This window comes from Monomorium pharaonis, chromosome 7 (assembly GCF_013373865.1).
Source record: "Monomorium pharaonis isolate MP-MQ-018 chromosome 7, ASM1337386v2, whole genome shotgun sequence".
NCBI lineage: Eukaryota > Metazoa > Arthropoda > Insecta > Hymenoptera > Formicidae > Monomorium > Monomorium pharaonis.
Window position 1 is genome coordinate 19,295,877 of NC_050473.1, and position 15,674 is coordinate 19,311,550.

Below are 15,674 nucleotides of genomic sequence, written 5' to 3' on the forward strand. Positions count from 1 at the left end.
CTAAATTCTTAGATTGAACCTAAGAAAATTTCAAGCACCAATATAGGCAGACCCAAGTATTAATAATCGAGACCTTGCTGATGTTTACCGAAACGATATACGCACGTACATGCGTATAATCTTTCATCGATATTACTCCTCACGTGCCGGTCTGTAAAGTTTAAGCTCGGCGAATTAATTTTCGCTTCTGAACGATTACAGAATATGCGGATTATATCCGTGGAACACGTAGACCTGCGATTATAAGGGAAATTATCGGTGGCGTGTAGTGCGCGGCGACTCTTTCCCGTCAGCCACGGGTTTAAGCGCCAGCGTGTGTCTGGCGCGGACCGCAATATTACGTACGTTGTTAAACTTTTTATACATATATACGTTTTGCTCCTAGACTCGATACGCCTAAATGTCTGCAATGCGGCATTTTGTCGCGATCCGCGGGCATGTGTATAAACTGTGTCAGCCCGTTTCAACCCGTGTCAACGCGCGGGAGAGCGCGAAGAATTTTCGGCTCGAGGGGAAATAACGTACGTTACATTCTTCGATTCCTCGACGGTGTAGAACAGAAACAAGAAAAAATTATTGATAACTCAAGGACTCCAGGAATTTATTTCGCAAGAGGCTTTGAAGTTGAAAGAGATTCGACATTGTCCAATTACTCACAGTTTTTTTTTCCGCGAACAATCTTCCACTTGTTTGCGAGGAACAACAGTTAATAAGCACGTAGGCACGTTACGCTGGATGGAATCAGCAGACGGGACGACTTTTATAAATTTCCATTTCTCCCCCGAAAGGACCCGATACGCCCGATATAGAACGCGAGACCGGTGTTATTTTCTTCTGTTTTTAATTCGGATGCTGTTTGCGAGATAAAAATCTGAATCCTTTCGCGCGCGCGACTCGCAATATCGGAATCGCTGGAACGCACCTGGCGTCGGTTGGCTTGTATGTGACGTCGTATTTCTCGACCTGGTCGACCTGGCTGGTGCTCCAAGACACGCGCACAGACGTCGGATTCAGGAACATCACCGTTATGTTTTCCGGGACGCCGGGAATGCCTGTCACCGAGCCTGCGAACAATCAATATAGAGTATCTGTCGTTACACGGTAATATCCGTTTTGTCGAGTAAGCCGACTGAACTAGAACTATCGCTTTTTTTCCGACTGTAAGCTCCCCTGAGATCAAGAGGGTGAAATATTATCTTGGTATCGTTCCTGGTACCAAAAATAAATGATTGCAACTTCTATAATTTAACTATAAATTATAATCATTTTAGTATCAATTACAGTATATTTATAATTGTTATTAGTAAGCAAAAGTTTTTAAAGACAGTTATATTTTTATAACAATTGTGATTACATTTATACTATATAAAAATATTTTTGATTAATATTTGAGATTATCATAATTTATAATAAAACTTTTTCATAGTTGATGAAATAATAAATGTAAGGTTATTTTACTATCATTATAGTAATAACAATTATAAAACTGGAGCTTCTAGCCATAATTACTTTACCGTGTAATTAAACGTGGACATGTACGTTTATTTAAATTTACAAGTATCTTTGTAACTATCTCCGTTGACACGTTTTAAATAATTAAAAAATTTAAATTTTGCAGATTTTGTGTAAACAAACCCATTCTACTTTCCACCTATTCTTTTGTAAAATATTTCAAACGCTATTCATTACTTGTTCGCTCACCTACGAATCCAGCTCCTTGGAGGATTAGTATTGTGGCCCAAAGGACCATGCCGCCAGGATGGCGGGCCGGATGTGGACCGCGTATCCTTCCGCACACGTGTCCGTCTCCACTTCCGCTTCTTATTGTAGCCGTGCGTCTTCACGGTGCAAAAGCAAGACGCCAGTCTGGGCATACGATTAACTCAGATCTAATTTATTCCGTACAAGAAAAATTTGTTTATCCAGGATCTGTAGCAAAACATCCAAGAACCATTGGCTCGAAATTAAATAAAAATCCTCTCGAAGGAAAGGAGGAAGTTAGAAGCTACAGAGCCTGCTGTTTTCGATGTTCCGTAATTACATCTCGATTTCTAAGATAAAATGTAAAGCTTCTACGAAGGCAAGGAGAATCCCGGATATACTTTCTCAAAGGCACAATGTAAAACTTTATATTACCTGTACATGCACCTTTTCGAGCGTTCCGTATCTTCTAGCCCCCTTTGCCGTGCCGCATCCTTCTTCTCGGGCTACGTCATAATAATGATGGCGCGAGATTACCGCTTTGCAGTGCATTATTCAGCCGTGCGTTTCATTCGCCGATCCGTATTCTCGGCGATCCGCTCGCAAGCTCATCCTAGATTATAGCTGTAACAATGCACAAACGAACCGTTAATTCACGAATAAATTTACGCGTTTATTTTGAAATCGCATTACACATTTAGAACTAGCAGCTGCTAAAACAACGATCATCGAATCGTATATCTGGGGCAAAATGATTCATTTTGGATATTTGGAAGATCCATCAGGGGAAAAGCAGGTCGAAAGAGCAACAACATTTCAGTTATATCTGATTAATATAATCTAGTGTAATACACTGCTTATTAATATAATTTGCCGTAATCTTTTTTTTTTAAAGGAGTACGTACTTTAAACGAATCAAAAGGAGACTCTAACTTTGCAAATTTTTTTGAAAAAACGGAAAGAAATACAGAATTTTTGTTTATTCCATTACATGATTATATTTTTCTTTATATTTGACACTTAAATCTTATTTAAAATATAATATAAAATAGCATTGCGCTATTTAAGTTTTCTTAAATCACGTTTTCAAAAGAGCTGCTACTATATCTTGAAGACACCGATCTTGACCTACAATTTTACACACTTCTTCTAGACACTAAAAACTACGGACGATTCTTTTTGCAGTGCTTAGTTTTCCGTCGCGGCCAAAAATCAGCAAAATTTGAAGTGAAAAAAAATCGTGGACTGCGGCCAGCTGTCATTTTATTCAAACGCAATATTTTGAAAAACGTCAAGCACCATGATCTATGTTTCAACTTTATGTTACACAATAAGTTCCCTGAGAGAAAGCAACGGAGATCGCCGTAAACAACGTATTTTTAAAACGTGATTTCATTTCATATTATTTTTTAAATAAAATCTCAAAAAGTCATATAGAAAAAGGTACGATCCACACTTGGATTAAACACGATTTCGCCAGAATTCGTAAAATCGAGTGTCATTTCTCTTATCTCGTTCAGGGACGTTTCCCTAAGAACTCATCGAAAATGTCATACGTTTCACGCGCGCTTAAAAGAATCCAACTATAAACGTCGCGATTCCGTAAAAAAAAAAGAAAAGCATAAACAATTACACTCAGACGTTACTCGTTTCGCGCACTCGCGAGGGTCGCACCCGCGGCGAATTGGGGCGCACGACGGAGAGCACACATCCCCGCGGAGCCGCTCGCGTGGACCGATACAAGAAAATCGCGCGGGCAATAAAAAAGGGATCTGGACTAATCCCTCGCAATTCGCGCGGCTGTCTCGCCGCGAGTCTCGTCGCGGAAGCCGTCGCGCCGCCGCCGCCGGCTGACCCTTCCTCCGGACTGCCACGGCGCCGGGTGGCGTCAACGAAAATACGGACGGACAGAAAACACGGACAGAGCTTGCCTGGCCTGCGGCGGTGTGCCCGCACGGCGAGCCGCGGGCTTGCGAGCAACAAATGGAGCTTGCGGTTTACATCGGGCCGCCTTTATACGCCGCGCCGCGGCCTCCTACGTGCGCGCTCGCAGTGGCGTAAAGCTCGTTTAAGCTCGGGTCTCCGTCGCCACCTTCGCCCTCGCTTCTCTCGAGGTCCTCGAAGAAAAAGCGAGACGAGCGTTTGCGATATGAGAAACGCGATAAACGAATCTCTTGACTCGGGTTGAAACTTTTACCGAACCGCACGCTATTAAATTATTCGAATTTTATCTGATTGGAGTTATTTTTATTCGTTTCTATATAAGTCGCGATCGTTTCTATTTAATATGTCGTTAACTTAATTGAAACAACGGGATTAGACAATTTAACACGGGATTAAATTTAAGGAGCTCAAAGTTTTTATTACTTGCTAGATACACATTGATATCTTGTCTGCTAATTGAACAATTCAATCACAGAAGTTGATTGATTGGGAGAGGTTATTTCTTTTTAGTTAAAATGTTAAAATAATAAAATTGACTTAACCGGAAAATAAAAATAACAAATTGTTTTTTGTTTTACTCGAGGAATCGATTTAAATTTTGATTTAAATTCTTTAATATTTAACAGTGCAGCGATACTATTGAATTCGTAGAGTCAAATTTTACTTGGTTGGAGTTATTGTTAATTATTTTTGTAAATCGCCTATTCAATATCGTTAATTTAATTGAAATAACGAAACAAAGACTTGAATAAAAGTTTGACACAAGAAATATTGACTCAAAGCTTATTACTTATTAAAAAGTTTATAGTAAAAAGTTTATTTACATGTGTTTACATGTGTTGACACACAGAAAAAAAATGTTAATTTGACTAAATTTTTCAACTTGATTAAATTTCTTCAGTTCAAGTATTTAATGCATTTAACTTAAATACATAAAATATTTGAACTTTAATTCAATAAAATACTTGAAATTGAATTTAACTATTTATATATTTGACTAAAATAATTGAATTGAAGAAATTTAATCAAGTTGAAAAATTTAGTCAAATTAACAACTTTTTTATCTCGGTGTATAATACATATCATAGTCACTGAACTTACATCAAATATTAGTGATGCAAGAGAGAATTTAAAGATAACAATTTAAAGATAATAACAATTCTACCTGTACGAATTCTAACTTATACTCGTTACAATATTGCATTGCAGTATCGTATCGCGCTCCATTTTTAAATACTTTTCTTATTATGTAATTATTGTTTTATTCATTACGTGGTAATACATGTTTTCTAATTACATGCTTATTATTTATACGTCGTTCCACTTTATCGCGCCTCAATTGTTTAATCAGCGATTTTTAACTCCGACACGGAGGGTCCACCTACGTGCGCGCCGCTGAATGCAGCAGCTTACATCGCGTGAAAAACATTTTCATCAACCGGAGAATGGGCAGGCTTACTTTTCCAGGTCTTTTACGAGCATCCAAGCATTTTACCGTGCCTGATAGAGCAAAGCTTCACGGTACGGAGAAGAAAATCGTTATTCTGTGAGGGTACGTACATTATTATCAGCCAAGCAACATGGTTCCATCGATTAAACGATATTAATGTGTCTAAAAGATAAAATTTTTAAAGTTTAATCGAACAAAATTGCTGAATTTTCGGAAACTAAGCGTCAGTCTCAATTGATCCGACTGTCGCTTCCGGCAGAAGTGTGTAGCGCGCGTAATTACCCTCCCCTGTGTACGATTTACGTGGAATGTGACGTCGAGCTGGTGCGATAATATCTTTTTATGTGCGGCTAGAATAATAATGGAAAAACTAGGGCATCTGCAAATCTTCATGATCGTAAATGGAAGAAAAAAGAAACGTACTAGGGTAACCGAAATGTCATCTTGTAACACAAAAACGAGGTGGGAGGAGCAAAGGCAATATTATTGTAAGCGATATATATATTTAATATGTCCGGTAACGGTTAACACTTCCGCCAATAAATATTTTAATTAATAACATTCCGCTTTAACGTGCGCGAATATTTATTTCATTTATACGCAGCGCGATAGAATTGAATAACTCAATACATACCGAAAGCTCAAACCGAATTTGTTTAACACGATTTCAATTAAATATATATGTTTAAAGGAAAACGGTATTAAATATATTTAAATTTGCAATTACAGCTTGCAAAATTAACACAAATCCGTGGAGAAGCATAAAAGGGGGGGAGGGATATGTAGAACCATCCGTCAACCTTGTTATTTCCATATCATATCATATCGAAAACTGGCGTCTCACGGGAAATAATGGCCGCCGAGTGACACTGACGTTGTTCTCTCTCTCTCTCTCTCTCTCTCTCTCTCTCTCTCTCTTTTTTATTGGTTTTCATACGCTAATGTATTATACGTGAAATAAATTGCGTGAGCAGCGCACGGCCGTTAATCTTGGTTGCTGCCGTGCGCGGCAAAAGGCACTTAAAGTTATATTTACATTGTATACACACACTTGCATTTAGGCACTACGAAAATCGCGCGAGTACGCCGTACTACACTCTCTCTCTCTCTCTCCCTCTCTGCATTGCGGTAAGGGTTACTCGCGGTTTACGATCGAACCGCGCGATGACACGGCGCGTCTAATTAAAGTCCCCGCAGAGGAAACTTCTCTTGATACGAGGCAGGCGACTCGCGTAAAAAAAGAACGGCGTTGACACATTTTCGAGCGCGTTCTGTCTTGCCATAGGAAAGGGCACTTTAGAAGGTGCAAATGTTGCTCATTTCGATAATCGGTCAAATAATCAGAAATGTTAGAAGAATAGCAAAGTATATCGATTTTTTTTCCCCGATTAAAGGTAGGCAAGCGGAAAATGCAAGCAGAAAGCTGCGTTTCTTCATGCGAAAATTTTGCACGCAGATATCAGTGCAGTCCCATCGTTTTATTTCCGTCCGCGGCTGCTGTTCCATTAGCACGTGTAACGAGAATTAGATGGAAAACTCGTTAAACTGAGGGGTAATACTTTTCGCGTACGCGAAACGAATCTCGTTAGCGAATCGCGGATTCTGCAATCTGTTAAATGCGATCGCTTCGCGGCCATTCATCTTGCGCGCCTGCTATTTCGAGAGAGCTTGCGAGACATCGACCACACGCGACAAGTTCGACGACTTTTCTCTCCCTCCGTCTCTCCGATCTTTCTCCTCGCCCTCCTACCTACTTGGCCGGATGACGAGCGCTTTGCGCGTTGCATAACATACCGCATAAATCTGCATTCGTAATTAGTTGAATTATGCATACGACCTCGTAATAGCGGGGAGGGGAGGAGGAAAAAAACACTTCAATCTCCCCCTTTCCCCGTCTGTACAAAACACTCGGGTTTATGTCATTTCTGGAATACCTTTGGAAAGACGTGGAGGGGTAAAGACAGGCGTAATATGAAGAATGCCCGCTTTTCAATTATCCTGACATAAATATATACGCAGGACTTTTAATTTATGCGGCATTTTTAAGAAATGTGTTAACTAAAATGTCTAATTAACGAAAGTTTTCAAGATTTAACTTCAGTATTAATAAAAATGTGAAAAGTGTGAGAAGGAGAGATAAAAAATAGGATATAATATAAAATACAGATCAAATTTCAGGCACAGTAATAAGTAAATAAATAAATAAACTGCAAATTTAATCATTTATATAAACTGATTGAAATACAGTTAAACATATCTTTATTAAACAATGACACATAAAAACAAAGTAATATTATTGCATAATGAAACAATGAAAATAAATAATAGGAAAATATAAAATTAAATTGTAAAAATTATTATGCGAAATAAACAATATTATCTCAATAAAATACTAAATACATTATTTGAAATAAAACTTAGAGAAAGTATATTTTTGCACTTGAGTAATCTAAAATAACGTTTATAAAATAAAAACCATTGTACATCTAAAAATAAATAAAAAATATGAAAAATGTATGAGGTATAATTACATTTTTCATTAAAAAATATATTTCAGATTCGCTGTCCTTAAAAATTTGATATTACTTGCCCGTCTTGACAATCAAAATCTCCTCGTGTCAATGTTAAGAATCACGATAATTGCATAACATTATTCGTATAACGTTAAGAATATTTATGGAATATAAAAGTTACGGAAATTGTTTTGAGCTTGCGAGAACGCATTTAAGACAATGCTACCTTCAAGAGCAATAAAATTAAATAAGTGTTTGTACTCGAAGAAAGTTGTCTCACAAGATTCGCCCTTGTAGCAGGCTTTGCAACAACTGTAACAATTTCCAGCGATTACCATCTGAATGCAATGTTTTCAAAAGTCTCTATTAGCATATTTCATATTACTTGTTTTTTATCCAATCCCTGAATCTGAATGCGTAATCGCGAAATTCCTTGGCGATGTGTGCCGTAAGAATTTAAATACCTCGAACGTATGTTTACGGTATATTCGACGAAAGTCTAAAGCAAAATATACAAAAGTATCACAGTTTTTTACATAACAAGATTACTAAACAAGAAGCTTATGTAAATGTTAATACCACTTTAATTGTTTTTATTTACTGACAAATTATTCTTGTATGAAATAAATGAACAATATTGCAACAGCAGAAACGGATAAAGTATTTTTATGATGCATTTCGTATAATCCGTACATTTTATATCATTATTTTTTAACGTGTTTATTGATTTTATTATGCGATAAACGCGTTTAACAAGTTTTTCCACCAATTTTAATAAAACCAGTATGCAAAAAGTGTAAATAAACGAAACAAATATTTTCTTTAGTTACCAATCTCAATGAAACCAATGAAAATTCAATAAAGAAAGTTTGAAATAAATATGGGAAAAGTTTTATCATAAATTTATACGGGATCTCCATTTAAACGGCTGTCAAACTTGCTGTTTTTAAGAATTAAAGGTATTAAAATTGTAAATAACGTAAAACAGCGAAACGATTGCCTGGTTCTTTGTGTTGCGTTAGGTTCTAGTGACAGGAAAAGCTCAAAAGAACGAAAAATAATGTGTATATATGTTTGACAAATTAAATGGAATTACAGAAAGAGAGAGAGATAGAGAGAAACAGAGATAAACGAACAATATTGTACACAAAGCTGTATTAATCGAAAGAAAATTTCGCCGTCCTAAAAATTATGCAATTTCTAAGCGTGTGTGCCGATAGGTCGGATCGATAATTGTGCCAGACCCTTTTTTTTTTACAATCTTTTCAAGCGTTTCGTGCATCGTATCGGCATTCTTTATGTGCTCTATATTTATACGCGATAATAGACTCGACGGATGGTGGTTAGCGCGATGCTGTTATAAATAGGTGAGTGACTGTTGCTTGCTCAGCGTGGCGAGAGAAAAATAAACGTTCGCGTTACCGAGCGATTTTCGCGCCCTCGCTGAAAACGATGTAACATAAAACGCACGTGCTAATATTCTTAATAATCCTCTTAATTCCACGGGACGGCAATCTTGCGCGAAATGCGTCGATTTCACCGCGACGAACTGTGAAAATGGAAGTGTATTTTTTATTAAATTGTTTCAATTAAATCTGTGTTAATATTACGTCTGTTTTGTCTCGGTATTTTCTCGCACGCTAATCGAACAATTTCGGGATCGTACGGTAACGATAAAAGCGCTTACATGTGTTATCAATATCGTGAGACTGCTCTGTTGAAATTCCCGATTACCGAAATTAATTTACTGAAATTCAAAAATGTAGAACTATTACACGAGTAACATCATAATGCGTATAATTAGATTAGATCTGTCGGTCTGCATCAACGAAAATGTACGTGCTTTGCTTCCCCTTCAAACTGCGTTGCCTTCCAATTATAGTTAGCATACTACTCCCGACGGTTATAGACGTCGACATTTCTCTAATTTGACTTCGGCGCCACTTAATGTTTGTCGATGTACGTGAACGAATAATGGAAAAGAAAATGATATAAAATGGTTTCTAAGAATGTAAGAAACGATTATTCTATTATCTCAAAGTACATATGATCCGTTATTCTTTCTTAAGCAATCCAATTTTTAACAAAATCCTAATATAAAACCTTTTCTTTGCGAATAAAATAGATAAGATTTGTGCATAATAATCTTCTTGTAAAACCGCTACGTTTGCTCATACGCAAATATGAGAGCTTTAATGATAGTTTATTTCAGTAATTTCTAAAATTAATTTCTTTTTACTTTTAGTAAAGAGGAATCTTTTAAAATTCCTTTTTACTGTGAGAAATCGAACCAACAACTTTTGAGTTACCTGTAGATAACATTAAAAAGAATTTTCAGAAATTAAGCTTCTTGTGAATTGTAGAATATCCAAGATTAATAGCATTTCTCTTCTGCTGCTACTTTGAAAAATTTAAGAAAAAAATTAAAATGTATTACATAATTCTTTCTTGATAATTTTAATTATAAATTTAATGACATAAAGATAATTATTATTAAAAAATTGGAAAAAGTAAAGCATACTTGTAGTTTCAAAAAAAAAGTTGTTTTCAAACTCGTTAATAATATTCTATCATTAAAATTATAATAATAGCTAATGATATTGGAATGTTCGGTGTATGCATTGCAGCTTTATTTATTTAATCACGCTCTATTTATCATCATAAGTTATCACTGGACATAAACTATGTAACTAATTATTGAAGCAATTATTTTATTAATAGAGGTAGCCCTGTGCGGTTTAGTCAAATTATATACTATGTCCACCGCGTAGTAAATTACGATGATGCAGCGGTTGATGTGATAAATACATTTTTATTACAATCATAATTTACTGAATTTAATCGAAGTTCTGCTACACTGTAGTTTATATTTCTCTGTCAATGAAAATTAAGTGTACTAAAGTTAATATATACAAAAGTTTCATTTAATATTTTACATTACTACGATGTTTACGAAAAATATTATAATCGAAATTATTTTTGTAAAAAGAAAGAAAATTTCTGAAATGAGTGTAAAATAGAATTTGAAAAATTCCTTAATTTATTTTTTTTTTTCAGTATCAGATTTTTAGTCACGTGTGTCATTATTGCTACATTCAATTCTTCAATATTTCATCGAAAAAGTCGAATTCATTAACCGCCGGAAACTATTATTTTGTGGAACGTATTTATAGGCAAACCGCCAAACAAACTTACGGCAAAAGTGTTATTATACTAAGAATAGCAAGTGTAATTTATATATCGATCGCGAAATAGTGCCGCGTAATATCCAACGCACGGCAATTTCGCGGCATCGCCGCCGAACGAAGACATAATGATTCTACATGTATTTTACGATTAATCCCAGTAATGACACAACTTCCTGTAAAATGTAGCGACTGCCGACGCGAACTGCGACAGCGAAATCTAATTTTCAGAAACTTCAGGTAACCGTTAACGATGCTTTTGCATGCAAAGTCGTTACTACAGTTGCTACATAACTTTTCGTAATGGTCGAGTATTTTGTATTTGCTATGTATGTGTACGACGTAGCAGTAGTTGAAATTAAATGTGACATATGATAGCGCATTCATGTAAAATATTTCATTTCTAGAAACTTTTATAATAATAATAATTATATATATATATATAAGATTTGTTATAATATAATATAACAATCAGAAAAGAGAGATACATACATGGACAGAACTTTTTGTTACATTTTACTGCAAAACTTGTTACAAATATTATAATATTTGGTGATGAACTATTTGGAAACCTATTAAATATTATCGTAGTGATAGATATTTTTAAAATTAAAAAATATTTTATTAACTACATAATCAAGCTGATTGTAAACTGTTTTAATTAAAAAATATTTACAATATGCGCTTTGTACAATTTTATTTTTTTTTAGTAAATTTGTTAATACCACATTTATATTTATTAGCCAATAATTTTCACGGAAGAAATAAGAATACTTAAATAAAGATTATGTTATCACATTTTGGCACATAAAATTTCCAGGAATTATCAGAATTTTTTGAATTAAATATCATAATTACAAACATGATGTTTATTTTTCAGAAGTAAAAACTACTACTTTTCTAAAATATATATTTCTTTACTTTTGCGCACGTCTTTAAAACCAATTTTTATGACTCAAAAGATCTCGTAATACTGCACTTTCTATCCTGTATGTTCTTTAAATATGAGAAACTAAATTCCATCGTATCCCTCTGATAGCGAAATTGCATGTATGCGAACTTACCTACTTGCACGTAAGCGAGCTTTATTGAAGTGTTCTTTAAAACGTAAGATTATCATACATTTGATAAAATCATGTGCTACTAAATTGAACTGAAAATATTATGCTATATTATAAAATTTTATATTAATAAATTATTTTATATAATTAATATTACTTGTGACATCCATTCTATTTAAAACAGTAAAATTATAACTCTTCGATATAGTTTAAAGTTATTGAAATTTGACTGTGTATTTTAACAAAATTAATAAAACATATTTTGTTTTATTGTAATAAATAGTAAACCAAAAACTTTTATAAAGTTCTCCAAAAACTATGTTGTTACTAAATCACTTTCAAAAAGGCATGGAATTAATAATCAAATCCATTGAAATATTGTCATCTCCTTTCCACGACGCTGGATGGTTAATATTCAATATATTTTTAACAAGTAGAAAATAAAAAGTAAAAAGTTAAATAGCGCACGTCTGTTTGGTTTTAATTAAAACAATTTGTAATTATAAATTAAACATTTTTTATAGTAAAACTTTTTTTTAGATTGCTTAACTCACAGAAAACTAAAAATTTATTTAAATATAAGATAAATAAAATTTTTGATAATTAAAATCAGAAATAAGAGAAAGTACATTTCTCGGTTGAAGGATTTTGATGCTAATAAAGGAAAATTGCAATATGGCGTAGGCCTTCTGAAGTGGCATTCTTTTTTTTCAGAATTAAACTAATTTAGATATTATATCTAGTATCTATTATTTCAGTTTATGATTGCATTTTAAGCTCAGCAAATATTTTGGCGCACAAAATTAAAAAATATATTTGATATTAAAAAATATTATTAAGTATCAAGATTCGCTTTAAAACAAAATTATGAGTTTCTACTATGTATTTCTTGTGTTATTCACATAGTACAGTATTTTGTTATTATAAAATCAGAAAGTTTGAAAGTCAATTTGAACATATTATTCGCGAGGAAGGAATAAAAGTTGGTGCCATATTGTATGTAAAAAACAACAGAATATCTCATTATCAATAATGAGATATTATAATGATAAATGATTAATGGATACTTTCCATTCTGCTTTACATAGGTTTCAATAATTTCGACAGATTCTTTTAATGGCGTCTCTTGGACGATTCAAAGTTTAACGATTAAAATCTAACTTATTCAAATATTGTAAAGACTTGGAATGTTGAATTGTTGAGTATTTCAAATAGCATATTTATAGAATTCATAGCATTCGGTCTTAGTTTACAGAATGTGTCTTAGTATTCTCAGTTCTCAGCATTACGGTGCAATCTTTTATTATTGCGGGAGTTTACAATACATTGCAACAAAATCCTTTATTATACCATGCGTGGAAGGTCATTCATAATATATTCAACATTCGCAACGGAAACCTGATGTCGAATTGAATACCGCTCCGTAATTTATTTGAGCTTTCTGCCTTACATACGAAATCGTGGAAATACTCTCTCTCCTTATTGCTGAAATTCTAACCGCAATATTACCACGGGCATCGAATTCGCGTCATTTATATCCTAAGCAAATAAATTTTGAAGCATCATTTTCTCAGTACAATTATCTTACCAAATTTTTGAACGTACGATCGACACGTTATTGATTAAAACTAACTAGCAGATCATAACAAAACTGATTAAGCACTCATTAATCCCCCAGTAATCTAAATTAAATATTAAATTTATATGATAATACTAAATATTATATATTTTTGTATCCACGAGTTATGATTGCGTTAGATTTGCTGTCTCGATACCTTTGTATTATGTAGTTTTATATCCGTATTGATTCTGTACACTGAAGAAGGACAAGTAAGTCCGAAACGGTTCGTTATCGTTAAATTAAGTTTTTTCACAATTTTAAGTGATGAAAAACTGAGAATATATACATTAATTTAATATATTTTTCAACATATTTTTTTGCTCGTTTTGACTGTTTTCATTCTGTATTGCGTTGCATAGTACGAGCTAGTTCTAATAATAATTATTATATATTTTGAGAAAAATTAGTATTATTTTTCAATCTTGTTGAAGTTAATCTGTGTTTAAATTAAATATTAATTTTATAATAGCACACACACACACACACAAATATTAAAAATTATAATCTTAAATAAATTGTTTTATTATTTCTTAAATAAGTTTATAACAGAAGTCTATAATCATTTTTAGTAATAAAATAATTATTTTACATAAATAAGTTTATTTATAAAATACAAATAGCTACGACCAATTCGATTTACGACCGAATTATTAGAATGCAATTCCATCATAAAATGGATACTTATATTTATATGTATTATGTAAAATATTTAAGATGGAAACACGTTTTTTTCCAAAAGTTTTGAAACGTCGCTCGAATTGATTCACATCACTGGTAATTAAATGTTCCGTCGATATTATTTCCTCGCAGTCAAAGTTTGACATTTTCCTCTCGCGCAATGTACATTCTCTTTTATTTTAGAGTTGGCACCTAAAATAGAAGAAATTCCCGTGTAAACGAGATATATATCGACGTTTCCCAAGAATCGTGAAATAAAATGTCGGCGTACGATTCACTTTCACGACACCTCATTCTCGCTGCAGACATGTCACACGAGTGCACTCCTCCCTCCTTCCCGCCCTTCGAATTTCATCGCTCATAACCGTCTCGAAGCGGCTCGTCGTAAAATCAATTGCGTATACGCATTTTATAAATACGATGTCCCGCTTCATCATTTGTGCCTAGTGACAGTTACGATCAACGGTAATTACTCATTCCGCACGCGTGCTCGCACGATAGTGGGAAGGTATTTCGGGACAGGTATTTTTGTCGCGTGAAATCCAGCACAGATTTGATTGCACCAGAAACAATCCAATTTCCCTTGTTATCATAAAAGAAATAAAAAAAAAAAAAAACGAATCAGAGTGTTTAGTCAAATTTTATTTAAAAATTCCTTGAATATTCCCAAATTTTTAATTTAAAATGTCAGATAAGATTACAAATTTTTTAAGCTTCAAAATAAATTTATCTCTTTCACTTTTTAATGCCCATAAATCGTACAATCACAATGAAAAACTACTTTAATTTTGAATATTAAATTTAGGAAACCACTATAAAGAAACAATATATAACAATTATCTGACCGCAATACACGTATTTAATTCAAAATACAGAAAATATTGAAAATACAGAATTCAAAAGGCGATTAAACATCCAACGCCAATTTAGAACGATGTATTGTTTTCCATTGTTGTTAATTTTTTAAATGAAAACTTGCGAGTCACGAGAAAATACACGTTAATGTGTATACCATATTTATTGCTAATCGATTAGGTATCATTAAGAAAAAATTGCAGAAACAATTTTGTTAGAAAAAGAGAGGTAGAATTTAAAAGTAAAGTTTTTTAAAACTTTTTTTGAGTATCAATAAAATCCGTAATTTTCAATAATAAAAAAAAATAATTCCCGTAAATTCGAGATTTTCCTGGTTTTTCCCAAAAGCAAATATTCTGTCGAATATATAATACGTTGATTTATAAAAAAAAGGGGGATTTATGGTAATAAACACGTACGCGATGAATATTTATATTCGGCTTCGTTTAAGCAACATAACGAGAAAAAAATGATTAAAAAAGAAAGGGAAAGAGAAATGTATGCGTGTATAACACGTGATACACGAACTTCGAAGGAGCGTATCCGTTTGAAAAAGTACATATACGTTGTGCGGTAGCGTCAGTTATAAATTTTTCGCGACGTTAACTTCTTCATCTTCTCCCGCTGAAATAAACGAGGTGCGTTAAAGCGCGCGCGTTAACTTGG

At 33.7% G+C, this 15,674-nt stretch overlaps 1 protein-coding gene across 14 annotated transcripts in view; it reads right to left on the reverse strand.

Annotated features, from left to right (window-relative positions):
- LOC105834529 overlaps positions 1-15,674 on the reverse strand; it is a 109,621-nt gene that overhangs the window by 54,146 nt on the left and 39,801 nt on the right. For 10 of the 14 annotated variants that reach the window (XM_036290023.1, XM_036290020.1, XM_036290029.1 and 7 more), the window contains 3 exons: positions 2,137-2,325; positions 1,702-1,866; positions 923-1,064 (listed from right to left, as the gene is read on the reverse strand). In XM_036290023.1, coding sequence (XP_036145916.1) covers positions 923-1,064; positions 1,702-1,750 — 191 coding nt within the window. In that variant the 5' untranslated portion in view covers positions 1,751-1,866; positions 2,137-2,325. The other 4 variants (XM_012677072.3, XM_036290024.1, XM_036290026.1 and 1 more) reach the window with 4 other exon arrangements.